Below are 17,385 nucleotides of genomic sequence, written 5' to 3'. Positions count from 1 at the left end.
TTGTGTCTTTCAAGAGAAATGTTTGTGTTCTGGTGACAGGTGTTAGTAGAGGGAGAGTATGAATGTCACAAATACTTGAATTGAGTTCACCTTCTGGGTTGCAGTTTACATGGACATGTATTGGCAGCTTTGCTTTTGGGCCTTGGGCCACTTATAGATCTGCAAACCCTGCAGCCAATAATGTGGTGTCATCTTTCCCTGCAACTATGGAGGAACTGGCTTTCCACTCTGATTACAAGCTTAGTTAGGCTGCAACATAAAATGAAGAGACACAGCACATAAATATTGTGCAGTCACTGGACAGTATGTGGGTACCTTGATAAGGTCACAATTTAAGAGGGAGAGAAGAGGCAGCATGTATCTTGAAATAAATATTAGAGTGTATTAGTCAAGCTACACTAGCCATAGATATTGTATACAGCAATTGTATGGTATGGCACTGGAATAGGCTAGGAGAGAATCTAGGAGCGTGTCATGGTGACCATATGACAATTAAAAGTTTACTTTGTAGCATCAGCAGCTGGATTGTTGGTATTCCAAAATACAAGGGTCATTGGTAATCCAAGGCTGGTTCACTCTAATGGCAACCATACCAACCTATAACCAGCCTTAGCAGTAAGGTGCACATGGAAGGGCAATGTACATCACAAACAAACAAACAATTTCCCAGCAATACTTACCAGTCAGCCTGCAAAACAACCAGTTTGGCCCTGTCTAACAGTTTGTATTAAAAATAGTGGGTTTTTTTGCACACATTTGCAAAATTTTCCAGAGCCTCCATAGTAGGAGCACATATATCAATGAATAGGCTAAGGGCAGGTGTGCCTAGAGGAGCCCATCCCTCCTTTACTCTAATGAAAGCGAGCCAGTACACACTGTCAGGGGGCTGGTGAATTTGCCTCTCTGTAACAAAACCCACTGCTGTGCTGAAGGTGCTCTTTGTCCTGCTGAACCTGCTCATCCCCTACTAAAAGTTCTGCATGTAGAACTTTTGTCTCGCACTATAGGCCTGTCTGCCATTTTTCATTAAGGGGATTACCTAAATTTAATGGCAGCTTTGGCTTTAGGGGGAATATATTTGTGGGACAGTGGTTCTTTAGATTGCAAGTAGAGCAGAGGTTCTACTTTAGATTGCAAAGAAGGGGCCCAGCAGCTAAAGTTGTTACTGACACATGGAAAAAGGAAGTCCTAAAAAGAGCTGTTGGATCTCGAAATTGTGAATACCAGGGAATAAACAAGGATATAGCCCCCCTCAATAGCAATCCACAATAATTTAGCACAATATAGCACAGTATAGCACTGTATAGCAATTTACTCTCCCCACATAGCCTGTCATGTCTTCCAATCCTATATAGTGAGGGGGCTGGCACCTGGCCCGAACTGGGACAAAAAAATAGGCCCAGGCATTTTAGACTGAGCAGCCAATTTTTCCAGGTGGGGGGACTGGGGCAAGCGCACGTTCGGTGGGCAGTTGGTGATTAAATATTCACGGAGTTGTTCAGCAAAGAGACAGCCATCCAGCAAAGGGACAGCCTATCCAGCAATGAGACAGCCCATCCAGCAAAGAGACAGCTGCATCCAGCAAAGAGATGGCCCATTCAGCAAAGAGACAGCTCACCCAACAAAGAGACAGCCGTCCAGCAAAGACAAAGCCCATCGAGCAAAGAGACAGCTCACCCAGCAAAGAGACAGCCCAGTCCACCACCGAGTTGTCACAGTGTGCCAGCGGGTGAAGGAGAGAGGCCGCTATTGTCCCTTCAGTGTGGCTGTATGCAGCGGCCAGCCAGGGAGGTGTTTGTGTCCTCGTTGGCACTTCCTGCCTGTCACTGGAGCTGTCACTCCCGCTCCTACTGTCAGCCCTGCTTTGGGCATAGCTGCATAGCAGCAGCTGCTGTTTGTGTTAGCTCTGACCAGACCGAGGTCACCGCTTACCTCCTGCTGTGCAGCCGGTCATCAACAAGCCGCTCTCCTTAAGCCCGGTGTTCCCTATGGCTAATCCAGGTGGCCTGGCTGGCACATAAGAAAGCCCTTATGTGGCAGGTAATCTATCTGCATAAGTTATGCAGTGCAATGGGGTTGATTTACTAAAACTGGAAAATGCTAAATCTAGTGCAGCTGTGCATGGTAGTCATTCAGCTTCTAACTTCAGCTTCTCCAATTAAACTTTGACAAAAAACTGGAAGCTGAAGTTTCTGTGAAGATCTGCACCAGATTTTGCACTCTCCAGTTTTAGTACATAAACTCCATTGTGTTTACAAAGAATTTTGCCCAACAAATTTCATCATATATTTGTTGGAACTGAACTTCAAACATACAGGATTCTCCTCAAACCCATGGTAGCTTGGAATCTGGACCTAATCACAAATTAAAGTGGTTCTAAAGGCTCAAGATTTTTAACCTTCATGCATTCTATGCATGAAGGTAAAAAACCTTCCCTGTCCCCCAGCCCCCCAATACTCACCTAAGCCCCCCTCGATACAGCAGTTTGCACTGGGGTCTCGGCTATCAGGGGACTCTCTCTCCTCATTGTCAATCACAGCCAGAGAGCCAATGAGAAGAGAAAGGGGGCAGGGCCGAACCGTGGCTCAGTGTCTAAATGGACACACGGAGCAACGGGTGCCCCCATAGCAAGCAGATTGCTGTGGGGGCACCCGACAGGAGGGAGCGCTGATGGGGGACCCGCGAAGAGGAGGATATAGGCTGTTCTGTGCAAAACCACTGCACACAGCAGGTAAGGATAGACATGTTTGTTTTTTTTGTTTTTTTTAATTAAGCCTTTAGAACCACATTAATATGTTAATATCATCAGGACATTAAGGCAAGGGTTATAACTCACTGGACATCTTGAATTATTTTTGCTTTCCCTTTCTCATGTATGTATTAGATATTTAGCAAAACATCCAGTTTTGACAAAATAAATGTTAACACCCCTCCACCTCCCCAGATGGATACATTTTAAATTTACTTATAGTGAACTGATAAAATGGGGTCACTAACTAGTTTATCAATGAATGTAGCAAAGTTTACTGGGTTACTTCTGCTTACCTAGAAGGGTGAGCAGAGGGGATCCCACTTTTCACTGCGGAAGAAGACAATGGGAGAATATCCCCACCCCACTGACGCTGTTGGCCTGATAAAGACATAGAATATGTTTTCTTTATTAGGGCAATACTGTTAAACTGGGAATGTCCCCTACTTCCTGTTTGGGGGGCCCACTTGCACTTTATGTTCAGGTAGTGAACTTGTAGGTGATCCTTTGATATAAGATTTGTCAGCAATACAAATTGGCCTTTACCAGCATACTTGGCTTGTAGCAAACTTGCTGGATTCTCTGTAAGATCTTATTCACTTCACTCATCTCTTGCACAAGAAATTAGAATTAGCCTCCATTTATACGTTGTGTAATATACTGTTTATGTAATTTAATTTAAGCACTGCTGATTTCAAATTTTTATTTATTTGTAATCTCTCCTAGATATGGTAGCTATGGATCTCAACCAGAATGTTGCCCACGATCATGTGGACTTAGGATATGAGCATTCTTGGCTTCACCGGAACTGCACTTCTACCGTGGTTCACCATAAAAGGGCAAGAGTATCTGGACGACTTTTCTCTGGACTTATGGCAATGAATGTGGTCTTCCTGGGGGCTGCCTTTTTGAGCAGCGTGGTTCTCAGTTCCATGCCTTCCCAGGACTCAAATATCTTCTTGTCAGTGTTGATGTTATGCAGCTCAATATGGATACTCTTCTATCTGCTGAGAACACGCAAGAAACAATTTTCAGCCATACTTCAGGATCACCATGCTGGAGCACTGTATCTAAGGGGTCTGTATACTATATATCACCTCTTTGTCATTTAGAGTCAACTTAATATAAAGAAACACTGGCTTTAAGGCTGAGTTTGCCTTTTTGGCAAAATTTCACTTTTCATATACATAGAAGCCTTCTCTAATGTATTTTCTGCCCATGTACTTATCTCTCACTTATCTAGTCCATGGCAGCTTTCAATTTACAGTTGTGCTCAAAGGTTTGCATACCCTGGCAGAAATCCGGACGTTTTGGCATTGATATTGAAAATATGACTGATAATGCCAATGTACTTTATTTAAAGCAGAAATGTATCAGCTTGCAGCGTGTGTGTGTGGGGGGGTATTATAATTTAATGCATTATGCTGCTTGTTTCTTTCCCTGGAATGTTTGGCCTTGGTACAGACACACAGGTTAAAATGGCAATTAAAGGTTATTTTCCTACACCTAGGGCTTTTTAAATTGCAATCTGTGTATAGTCAATGAGTGTGTTAGCTCTCTCAGTGGATACACTGAGCAGGCTAGATACTGAGCCACGGGGAGCAGAAAATAACTGTCAAAAGACCTGCGTAGCAAGGTAATGAAACTTTATAAAGATGTAAAAGGATATAAAAAGAGATCCATAGCCTTGAATATGCCTGTCAGTACTGTTCAACCACCTATTAAAAAGTGGAAAATTCAAGGATCTCTTGATACCAACTCAAGGTCAGGTAGACCAAGAAAGATTGCAGCCACAATTGCCAGAAGAATTGTTAGGGATACAAAGAAAAACCCACAGGTAACCTCAGGAGAAATACAGGCTGCTTTAGAAAAAGACAGTTTGGTTGTTTCAGGGAGCACTTTATGACAATACTTGAACAAAAAAGAGCTGAATGGGCGAGTTACCAGAAAGAAGCCTTTACTGCACCAATGCCACAAAAAAGCCCAGTAAGGCAAGTCAAGCTGTTGTCGGGTGCCATACCAGATGTTTTGATCAGTCATATTTTCAAAATCAATGCCAAAATTTCATGATTTCTGCCAGGGTATGCAAACTTTTGAGCACAACTATACACCTCTCAGTTCAAAATGTAAAAAAATAATTCTGAGCTCATCACTTCCTGTATCATCATGTGGCAATCCAGGAAACTTCATATCCCATCATGCACCACTGACTTACTGCATCACAGAATAGGGCATGCTTTATCACTATGGACTATGCTTCACTCATTACTACACCATCTCTTTTTTATTTCCACCCACTTTCCTACTTCTTCCTTTAAGGTGGTCATACACTGTACAATCTGAAACAACAGAGAGAGAGAGGGTACAGCAGCTTAGTACTATTAACCAGAGAATGTTTAATAAAAATCAAAGTAAAAACCACTCATAAGCATAAAAGATTACACGCTCATGTTACTCATCCATAGTCAAATGGAAACATAGCCCATGCACGGGGGAACCACGCCAGGGTCCTGAAAGGTTCTGAGGAAGAAGGGCATACCTTTGAAATGCATTAGCCTTTTAGGACCCCGTTGTGGTTTCCCCATGTCTGGGCTATGGTTCCATTTGGCCACGGATGAGTGGCATGAGTGTGTAATCTTTTATGCTTGCGAGTAGTTTTTATTTTGATCTTTATTAAACATTCTCTGGATAATGCACTAGGTGGGTGCGCCCTCTCTATCTGTTGTTTCTTTCTAGTTGCTTCATCATCCTCAGTCCTAGAGGGCATCAAGGCTTGAAGTGATCCTCCATGGGATTTCTTGTAATTTAGGCTACTCCACTTGTGATCAAGAGAACTTTCTGTTTGTTGTTGACTGTACAATCTCCTTTAGATTTACCATCAGCTATGTAATGCATGGGCCTGCCTGATTTGATACAAACTGAGTGGATTGTTCATGTGGGTCCTCCTATTCCATAGTTCTGGTAAATCTAAAGGAAATTGTAGACTCTATAGCGTTCACACAGACTAAATACTATACACTATTCTAGGTTCTTTTATGCAAAAAATGTAGCAGAACACATTTATCCATCTGTTTAATAAAAAAAATGACAAACAATTGGGTGCAGTGTTGTATAACTGAGTAATTGCCACTCAAAGTGTGATAGTGTTGAAAGCTGAAAACTGGTCTGAACTGGAAGGGGGTAAAAGTGTCCGGACTTCAAGTGGTTAAAAACAAATAAAACTGATACCACTAAAATGCCCCAAACTGTTTACCCAGCCAACTGGCCACAATGTTTGCAGGTGCTGGAATGGCTGAATACTGGCTCATCAGACACATCAAGGATTACAACAAAATGGCACCCATCCGCACACTGTCTCAGAATATAGTGAATTCCTCTTAGTAAAAAAATGGCATCAGCTTGTTCTCCTATCCATGGTTTGTCACTACTAGTGCTTTTGAGACATTATTAGTGTCAAATTAACAACAAATATAAGAAAATCAATTTAAAGTCAAATCACCAAAATGGTCCTACAGGCTATCACTCCTAAAAAGTAGCTTCAGGCTAATAACAATTGTGACTTTCAGTCAATTTCAATTTAGATTAACAGGAAAAGGAGCCATTTGATATTGTGATAAAATAATTCATGAGCAAATATGGCTTTCAAAATGTATTTCATCGGAGAAACAAATATTCCACTCCTTGGAAATATTCATGGTAATAAATTGACATTTTGTTTAAGAAAATTATCATGTGATAAAAAAGGAGGGCAGCTAAATAACAAATTCATCTTAGTGAATTAAACCAATGAAGTCTCAGCTGAGGATGCATTGGAGCCCAGAAGCTACCCTGGATTGGTCCTAGATCATGGTAATAAATTGACATTTTGTTTAAGAAAATTATCATGTGATAAAAAAGGAGGGCAGCTAAATAACAAATTCATCTTAGTGAATTAAACCAATGAAGTCTCAGCTGAGGATGCATTGGAGCCCAGAAGCTACCCTGGATTGGTCCTAGATCCAGGGTAGCCATATTGTTTTGATAAAAGCTGCCCAGTGTCCTAGAAGTCCTGACCCCTGGAATTGGACAATGTCAGCCCCAGTAGGATTATTAGCTTCACCTGAAAAAGGTAAAAAGGGATATGAATGATTTTCTTGAAAAGATGAACTTTCTATAAAGAGAGGGAATAGAGCCTTCCGCTATCACCGACTTTGTCATGTCCCAAAATGATGTGATTAATTGTTGCAGTGTAATGCATTCTGTTTTTTAACCACTTTAAGTCCACCCTATAGCAGATATTCTACTACATAGTGGACTCCCTGTGCAAAATCGTGTATATATATACATTTGCATTACCCTAGACATTAGCGGCCTCGGCTGTCGATCACCGGGTCCCGGCCGGTGATTCCCTGCTGGCACCTGGCAATCGCTGATTATCACTGATAGGGAAGAGACCTGTATGTAAACAATACAGATCTCTCCCCTGTCAGCTCCTGCACACTGCTTTGCATAGCAGAGCCATACAAAGCAGTGTGCTTACAGTGTAAAGCCCACACACAGCAAAACAGCACACAGCACACAGTTAACCCTTTGATCGCCCCAGATTACCCGCCGGTGCCCGATGATTACTGACAATCACCGACAGAGAGGAAGAGTGTTTTGTTTACAAACAGTCTTCCTCCCTGTCAGCTCAAGCACACTGCTCATGTAAGAGATGTAGAAAATAGCCAGCCCCATAAAATTAAAATCCAAAGCCTAATACCTAATATAACAATAATCTATCTTTGTCAATAGAAAATACTAGTGATTGCATTTTTATAGTATCACCGCAAGATGGCAGAACTACATCCTGTTTATAATAGAAGGACACAGAAGGGGGAACTGAAAGTCTAACACTTTGTTTCCGGCAGGTCCGTGATTAAATGAACATCCGGTCTCACGCCATTAAGAGTTTTCTGTGTTTATTACAGCCGTTTCTAATAAAGCACTTCTGGTTTCACCCGACCAATACTTCACACAGTGGAATTATTAACCGTATGTGTAACAAAATTGGGGTCGGGTGAAAGGAACGCCAAAAGGTCATGGAAGTCAAAAGGAGTGGCTACGCTATCCATGGTGAAGTTACAGAAAAAGATTAGGAGTATGGATATCGAAAAGTTGCAAGACGAAATCAGTGAACACCTGATTCACATGCCAGTCGATGATCTCATGGAGACTTGCCAGTTTATAAAGGCCTCCAAAGCAAGTATGGCAAAAGGAAAAACCCGGCGCCATTACATGCGGATAGTGAATGAGGTGTTAGATGAACTGGTAGAGACTAAAAGTGAAGAAGTGGTGACACAATTTCTGCAGAAATTCATTGGTGAGTTAAAGAAGAGAGATAACATGGAAGCACCAAGCGATAGTGGCAAAGACCCTCAAGCAGAACAACAGTTAAAGGATTTAAAACAGCAATACCACAGTATACAGGAAAAACTTCAAGAAACAGCCAAGATGATAGAGGAACAGATGAAAGAACTTAGCACTAAAGACAAAGACTCAAAAGAAAGTCCTGCAAAACAAGACTCTAATCTAGTTGCTCAGAGACTTTCCCATACTAACTTGCCAAAAGTTACAATCAGAAAGGACATTAAAATTGCTGGTCAGATAGGTAAAAAGCTGGTCAGATAGGTGAAAAGGAACAGAAAGGCAAGCTGTCTTATACTAACCTCATGCACCAGATTGACACGGGACTTCAAAAGGGATATCCCATGTCAGAGCTTGTGGAAGCTGCGGTCAAAGCCATTAGTCAAGTCAAGTCTCAGAGGCATGCTAGAGCTGAAGAGTGGGCTGACCCTAGTGCCACTCAAGAGACTCCTAAAACGCCATTATAAAGAGGAGAATGCTTTCGAACTATACCAATTGATCAATATATCACAGAATAGTAAAGAGACTCCCCAGAACTTCCTATTTAGGGCCATTGCATTGAAGGACCATTGGCTGTTCATTTCACAAGGGGAAGGTTCAAATGAATACTTCAGGACTGAATTTATACAAAAGAAATTCTTAAGGTCGGCGGGCACCGGACTGGGAAGTGACCATATCAGGTTCCAACTAAAACAACACTTGGATGATCCTACAGTCTCAGATGAGTTGCTCATAGAAAAGATGAATGAGGCTACGAACATGGAAATGGAAAGGGAGTAAAAACAACAGGAATCTCAGCATAGTAACCTGACGAAGGGAAGAGAGTGCCAGGCCAACATCCTCCATTGTTCTCAGGAACCAGGCACCTTCCCTTTGCTTCCACCACAAGCAAGCAGTCTGGCAATCCAACAGCCATCAAAGAGTAACTCTGACCTTGAAAAGATAATAATACAGATGCAACAAGAAATGTTCGACATGAAAACACTTCTCCAAGATTTGAGAATTCAAAAAGAGCATGGCTTTAGAGGACCTAGAGCCATGGTTTGTCGGAGGACAGGGGCTTGTCAATCTTGTGAAAAGACTGATCAGAGAACTGCATGTGACCAATGTCTTAACTATGGTCGAGCTGAACATAGGGCGAGACAATGCAGAGCTGCCAAACAAAATCGGTTAAACGGGAGAGGGTTGCTGCTAAGGGACCGACGGTAACCTGCGTCAGAACCAAATCTGCATCCCAAAGTGCAACTCATGTCAGTAGTAAAGATACCAGTCCCCAACCTACCATCAGAGCCCCAGCTGGAAAGTTAAACGCAGTCCCCTGGAGAAAAACACCAACCTGCCCTGCTCAAAGGCTATCCCTGACAGCTGAAAAATTGTTGTGCTATTTCAAGGTGAATGGCATCACCTTGAAATAGCACAACAAGCTACTGGGTCTTATTGGAAAGAGATGCCTTGTGAACTGTGAAATAGACAACACTCCTGTCCATGCCTTATGGGATACTGGCTCTCAGGTTAGCATTCTCAATGAGGGCTAGAGACAGCAAGTACTGCCCCACACTGTGCTCCGATTGTTTGAAGAACTGCTCGGGCCAGGGGTACTCCAAGGGAAAGCTGCCAATGAGATGGAGATTCCGTTCTCAGGTTGGATCGAGGTAACCTTTCAGCTTACAATGAGCAGTAATACTACCAAGCAGTTATTAGTACCACTAGTAGTCTCTGAGGATGTGAAAGTAACTGAGAAGCCAATTATAGGCTATAATATAATTGAAGAAACATTCAAAGAGATGTTGCTGATGGGAAGAAAGTTATCCCAGGTTTTGTGGACATATTAAGAACAGCTTTGGAACTACCAACCCCCAAAGCAGAAGTTCTTGTAAGCTTACTACAAGCCAACTGTAGGGAAACCAGTGGTGCTATCGTAAAGACTGGTACTAAGAACCAAAGAATCCCTGCAAATACTGTAACATACATCCAGTTTAGTGCTCACACCAAACCGTCCTTGCAGGCCCAGACAGTTTTGGTTACACCGAGTGAGGCTTATCACCTGCCAGGTGGACTGCATATTGGTGAGACATTAGTCTCATTTCAAAGAGGACAATTTTCCAAACTGACCATTTCAGTTTGGAATACAACTAGACAGGGCATTGTGTTACCAGGTCAAATGAAGATTGGAGGCGTCAAGCCCAAAAAAACAACATATCCAGCTCAAGTACAATTGAAACAATCAGCAAATGTGTTTACTAACTCAGTGACCTCTGAACCACAGACACTCAAGGTAGGACCAAAAGGGAAAATTGGAAATCCAAATGAGATTTATCCGCAGGTGACAATCAGGAGCGCTGGGATCCGCCAGTGCCTCTGAAACACCTCCCTCCTGAGGATCAACAAATCGTGAAAGAAATGCTAAGGGAAGAATGCAATGCTTTTGCCAAAAATAACTCTGATGTAGGAAGTATTCCTTCTTTACAGTTGCAGATTCATCTCAAAGACAGCACACCGGTCACGAGAACCTACATGTCTGTGCCAAAACCACTGCACCAAAAAGTTAAGGAATATCTGCAGGATCTGATAAATCGGGGATGGATTGCAGAATCAAAATCGTCATACTCCTCACCCATTGTGTGCATAAGAAAGAAAGATGGCAGCTTAAGTCTGTGTTGCTATAATAGAGATTTGAACCAGAAGTCCATTCCTGACTGTCATCCAATTCCTAGGATCCAAGACATGCTGGACAGTCTTAGGACAGGGGTCTGCAACCTTTAAGACATAAAGAGCCACTTGGACCCGTTTCCGAGAGGGAAAAAAAGACTGGGAGCCGCAAAACCATTGCAACATTTAAAACAAATCCGACACTGCATATATTGCAAAAAGCGCTCTGGTCATGAAGGGGGTTTAAGGGCCCAGTAAGCAAAGGGTTAATCAGGGCCACAGTGTATCGTCATAATCACAATCATAGCCTTAGGTCAGTGGTGGGCAACCTTTTTTTTCAACTGAGCCAAATCTCGCCAAAACCACGATTGAAATTTATTTTGAGAGCCACATTTTTAAAACTGAAAATACATCCCCCATATAGTAATTCATCCCCCATAGTAATTCATCCCCCATAGTAATTCATCCCCCATATAGTAATTCATCCCCCATAGTAATTCATCCCCCATATAGTAATTCATCCCCCATATAGTAATTCATCCCCCATAGTAATTCATCCCCCATATAGTAATTCATCCCCCATATAGTAATTCATCCCCCATAGTAATTCATCCCCCATATAGTAATTCATCCCCCATAGTAATTCATCCCCCATATAGTAATTCATCCCCCATATAGTAATTCATCCCCCATAGTAATTCATCCCCCATATAGTAATTCATCCCCCATAGTAATTCATCCCCCATATAGTAATTCATCCCCCATAGTAATTCATCCCCCATATAGTAATTCATCCCCCATAGTAATTCATCCCCCATATAATAATTCATCCCCCCTATAGTAATTCATCCCCCCTATAGTAATTCATTCCCCATATTGTGTCAATTCACTTACCTTTGCTCCGCGCGTTTCTCTCGCCGTGTTCCCGCGCCGTTCCGGTCTTCAGGGCGGACTGTGAGAGGAGAGGAGTTCGTCACGCTGCCCCGCCTACATCCTGACAGCCAATGTTTGCCACGCTCCGCGGGCCGAATTAAAAGGTCCGCCGGGCCGTAGTTTGCCCATTGCTGGGCTAGCTGCAGAGTCCTGACTTTTGGGGCGGCCGCCCGAGAGGAGGGAGGGGCGCCCGGCACACAGAAGAGCCGCATTAAAATGTGTAAAGAGCCGCGGCTTGCCGACCACTGAGCTACGGCAACCCTATTGCCTGTCACCTGGTGGGCAGTGTGCTTCGGAGCCGCAGCAAAGGTGAAAAAGAGCCGCATGCGGCTCTGGAGCCGCGGGTTGCCGACACCCGGTCTAGGAGGAAGTTCATGGTTTTCTGTGCTAGACCAGGGGAAAGCATACCTTCAAGGATTTGTGGAAGAAGCCATTCGACCATTGACAGCATTCATTACACCTTGGGGTTTGTATGAATGGATCCAAATAACCTTTGGTCTGAGCTCTGGACCAGCTGATTTCCAACGCAGTGTGGAGACATGTTTATTGGGACCGAGAGATGAGATTTGCCTACCATACTTAGATGACAACCTCGTCCATAGCAAATCTTTCCAGGAGCATGTGGAGCATGTCCAGTCAGTACTCCAACGTTACCAACAACACAGAGTCAAATTAACAGCCAGGAAGTGTGAACGTTTTCAAAATAAAGTCAGATTCCTGGGCAAGATTGTGTCAAAAGAAGGTCACTCTATGGACCCGGCAGACACGGCACCAGTCCTTTCCTTTAGAAACAGCCAACCAAAGACTGTCGGAGAACTCAGCAAACTATTAGGATTTATTTCCTACTATCGCCCTTATGTTCAACACTTCTCCAGAATTGCCAAGCCTCTCTATGAATTATTGTCAGCAGGTTTGACACCTACCACAACCTCAACACCTGCTAACCAGACAAAGAAGAAGAGGAAACCAATCCCAAAGTCAAAAGGTCAACTTCCATCCTGTCAGTCTATAGCCTAGACTGACCATCATCAGGTAGTACTGAACCAGCTTATTGAAGTGTTAACTCATCCTCTAGTTATGGGTTACCCCAATTATTCCAAACCCTTTGTTCTTTACTGTGATGCCTTGCAAGAAGGACTAGGAGCCGTATTATACCAAGAGCAGGAGGAGAAACTAAAGGTGATTGCTTATGGGTATAGAACGCTCACACCTGCTGAGAAAAACTACCACATGCATTCAGGGAAGCTCGAGTTTCTAGAAATAAAGTGGGCAATATGTGATAGATTCCGAGATTACCTATATTACTGTCCATCATTTATGGTATATGCTACCAACAATCCACTAACCTATGTCCTCACTACAGCAAAATTGAATGTAAGAGGACATCGATGGGTTGCAGAACTAGCTGACTTCAACTTCACTATTAAATATCTTCCCAGAAGAAGGAATGCTGATGCAGATGTACTTTTTCGTATGCCATTGAGTCCTGAACAATACATGCAACAATGTTCACAAGAAGTAAACCTCAAAGTCATCACTTGCATAACCCAAGCAATTCAAGCACATCAAAAAGAAAGGATACCTTGGCTATGTCCAATGACGATTGCCAATAGAACTACAACAACAGATGCGGCACCAAAGAAGGCAACTCAGATACCAAAAGAGACAATAAGAACCGCACAAAAGGAAGACCCTGTGATTGGACATGTATGGAAGTACAAGAGCCAAAGTTTCCATCCAAACAGGAATGACAAGGTGAACCTGTTGATCTTTTAATACTTATGAAACAATGGACCAAACTTTACCTCAACAATGATGAAATTTTGAGACGGAAAATATCATCTTGTTCTCAACTAGTGTTGCCCAAGTTGTACCATCACCTAGTATGGAAGGAGTTACATGAAGAGATGGGACACTTAGGAGTAGAAAGGACTGTAAATTTAATCAGAGAAAGATTCTTTTGGCCACATAGGCAAATGGACACTGAGCATTACATCATCCGCCAATGTACTTGTCTGAAAGACAAACGGCCAAATAAGCCTGTTCGGGACTCGTTGAACAATATTCTGACAACTTATGCTTTTGAGATGGTCTCCATTGACTTTCTTCATCTCGAGAAATGTAAAGGTGGATATGAGTATATCTTAGTGGTAATCAATCATTTTACAAGATTTGCTCAGGCATATGCAACCAAGAACAAGTCCGCAAAAACTGCTGCCCACAAAATATTCAATGACTTTGTTTTGAAATTTGGATTTCCTACCAGAATTCACCACGATATGGGTAGAGAGTTTGAAAATCACTTGTTTTTGACATTAGGGAAGCAGGGCCACATCTAAAATTCTCACACAATGCCATACCACCCAGGAGGTAATGGGCGAGTTGAAAGATTTAATCGCACTCTGCTATCAATGCTTCGTACCCTGTAACCAGATTCCAAAAAAGGACTGGAAAAATTCACTGGCAAAGGTAGTCCATGCATATAATTGTACTTGAAGTGAAGCTACAGGACAATCTCCATTCTTCCTACTGTTTGGAAGGTCTCCAGGACTACCCATTGATAGTATGTTTGACACTCCAGTAATTGAAAAATACAAGACTTACTCTGAATATGTGAACACATGGACAGATAGAATGACTGAGGCCTATAAGGTTGCTTCAAAAATAGCTACTCAAGCTGCACAGAGAGGGAAAAAACACTATGTGTCAGGAATCTAGGAGTGACCAGAAAGATGTGGACTGACACAGGGAAACGCAGGTTTCAGGTACAGTATAATAATACAGTTTATTATTAGCCACACATATATATAAACGCACAATGAACAAACCAACCTTCCACTAATCTTAGTAGGTGCAGGAACACAGGCGTAGTCAGGGCTGGAGAGGTGGAACGGTCAGGCCGGCCGTAGGGTTCTGTAATGACCGTTTGGTGGTACCTCTAGCGGTCCCCAGGACAGGATTCCCCAGGGCGCGGAGTCTAAGTCCCAGTCTGCTTATTCACCAGGGCCCCTGATGGTGGGGATGAACTTGGAGCAGACAGGAACCAGGTCGCGGCCCCTGAGTACACCTGCTAGTGGTAGAGGGATCTGCCAGAGGTATGTGCAGGTAGAAAGCCTGATGTGAAGAGGCAGAAGGTGTGAGCAGGGACGGCTGGATCCGTGCAGGATGGATGGATGGCAGAGTAGTTAGCGTGGTCAGACGGGCCAGGTCAGCAATGTGCGGGCAGCAAGGTACCAAAGGAGCAGGCAGAGAATGGTCAAGGTCACAAGCTGGGTTCAGTAACTCACGGGCAGCGCGGTACAGGGGATCAGGCAGAAGGATGGTCAGGCAAGCCAGGGGTTCAACAGGAGACGGTCAGCAGAGGTCAGGATCAAGCAGGGTCAGCAACGAAGCAGGAACACAAGATACCAGGTACAGGGGCTCATGGGAAAACATACACCAAGGCCCAGATCACAGGCCTGGTCATGCCTTAAATACGCCTTTCTGCAATCAGCCCCAGGTTTGGCTGATTGCAGGTGTGAGCTTCTGGCTGCTGAGAGCACCCGCTGGTCAGCTCTGGTACTGCAGCCCACACGGCAGGTGAGTCCCACCACCAGTGCTGAGTCCATTCCTGACACTATGACAAGAAAATTCATGGAGCTGAACTTCCACCCGGTAGCAAAGTTCTAGTCAGAAATCTTACCAAAAGAGGAGGTCCAGGAAAATTGAGATAATTTTGGGAAGATACCATATATGTTGTTCTTAAAAAGAAGTGTGCAGACAGTCCAGTGTATGAAGTCAACCCAGAAACTGGAAATGGTCGAACAAGAATTTTACATCGCAACTTACTATTGCCATGTGATTATCTACCTGTCGACCAAGGTCAAAAGATACCCAGAAGAACCAGTGCAAGGAAGCAAGGGAAGGATCGAAATACAACTCAACAACCTACACAGACATCCGAGGGAGAATCAGAAAATGAATCCGATCATGAACAAAGACACTGGAGAGCTTTCATCCCAGTCACCCAGCGTGACCACCCAGAGGAAAGTACAGAGCTAGGCCCAAAAGCTATTGAGTTCTACTCACGTCTGCTGGAAGTAAGTGAGTATGATTTAGAAGAAGTCACAGAGACTGAGCCTATAAATCAAATTGAACAAACTGAGTATGCATTTGGAGATATATAAAAAGAATGCCCAGCAACAGAGAACACAGCACAGCTTGTTGAAAGTGATGTAGAGGAGAATAAGGACCTTTCAGATTCGCTTCCTCAATGTAGAATACAACCCTACAGGAACAGGAGACAACCAAAGATTTTGACATATGACAATTTAGGTCAACCCAGTAGTGTTACCAGAGTTTCAGCTATACAGGTCATAGACAGTATTCCTACATTACCTGTTGACTCTAGCTGGTATTTCAGTTCAGAACATTTTGCTGAAGACTATAGAAGTTGGTAGAAGTGATTATGTCTATTGATCCACTGTTTACTATTTGGGACACTATACCAAAGTTAATTACCTAAACCAGAATAATTATATGTTACTTTTCTGTTGGTTAAAGTAAGGAAAAATGTAATTGTATTTGTACTGCAGATATTGTAGGTCAAGCAGAAACAGTTTTAGGTGAGGGAACTAGATGTTACAAAGAGACAGAGTCGGCCGAAAAAAGTACAGAGCAATAGGTGGCAATGTTATGCTGCATTGTCGATGTACAATGAGTATTCTGCCATTATGATATAAAAATTAGTAACCTATGCAAATATGTATATAAAGGGATTTTACTAAATAGTTGGTTATACGCAAATATATCTTGCCAGGTACTATAGCGCTGTGGGCCTGGTGGGAAGCTGTGACGTAATAGGGAGTAGATGTCACAGGGAGGATGTTTCCTCAAGTAACTTGGTTACTACCTACCCTTGGCTTCCTATGGTTACTACAAGACAAGTAAAAGAATGTTTTCTTAATAAGATTCTGCGTACAGTTGCAAGAAAAAGTATGTGAACCCCTTTGGATTACGTGGAGTTTTGCAAGAATTGGGCATAAAATGTGCTCTGAACTTAGATGACCTAAGTCACAACAATAGAAGAACACAGTCTGCTGAACATAATACTACACAAACATTAGATGTTGCCATGGTTTAATTGCACATAACATGTAAACATTCACAGTGCAGGGAGGAAAAAGTATGTGAACATTTGGACTTAATAACTGGTTGACTCTCCTTTGGCAGCAATAACCTCAACCAAACGTTTCCTGTAGTTGCAGATCAGACCTGCACAAGGATCTGGAGTAATTTTGGACCACTCCTCTTCACAAAACTGTTTCAGTGTAGCAATATTCTTGGGATGTCTGGTGTGAATCGCTCTCTTAAGGTCATGCCACAGCATTTCAATCGGGTTGAGGTCAGGACTCTGACTGGGCCACTCCAGAAGGCGTATTCTGTGCTGTTTTGTTGAATTACTTGTATGCTTTGGGTCATTGTCCTGTTGCATCACCCATCCTCTGCGGAGCTTCAGTTGGCAGACAGATGGTCACGTTTTCCTGTAAAATGTCTTGATAAACTCTGGAATTCATTTTCCCATCAATGACAACAATCCGTCCAAGCCGTGAGGCAGCAAAGCAGCCCAAAACCATGATGCTCCTCTGCCATGTTTTACAGTGGGGATGAGGTTTTGATGTTGGTGTGCT

At 43.0% G+C, this 17,385-nt stretch overlaps 1 protein-coding gene across 1 annotated transcript in view; it reads left to right on the top strand.

Annotated features, from left to right (window-relative positions):
* The window catches only part of LOC149444126 (proton channel OTOP3-like), a 91,827-nt gene that overhangs the window by 30,735 nt on the left and 43,707 nt on the right, over nucleotides 1-17,385 (top strand). The window contains exon 2 of the mRNA XM_089654884.1: nucleotides 3,476-3,826. Coding sequence (XP_089511010.1) covers nucleotides 3,478-3,826 — 349 coding nt within the window. The 5' untranslated portion in view covers nucleotides 3,476-3,477. The remainder of the gene's footprint in view (nucleotides 1-3,475; nucleotides 3,827-17,385) is intronic.

The sequence above is a fragment of the Staurois parvus genome, unplaced genomic scaffold (genome assembly GCF_062004578.1).
Source record: "Staurois parvus isolate SC_StPar_1 unplaced genomic scaffold, SC_StPar_1.0 ptg000813l, whole genome shotgun sequence".
Classification (NCBI taxonomy): Eukaryota; Metazoa; Chordata; class Amphibia; order Anura; family Ranidae; genus Staurois; species Staurois parvus.
The sequence above is the reverse complement of the archived record's forward strand: the minus strand, read 5'-3'. Positions and strand labels throughout refer to the sequence as shown.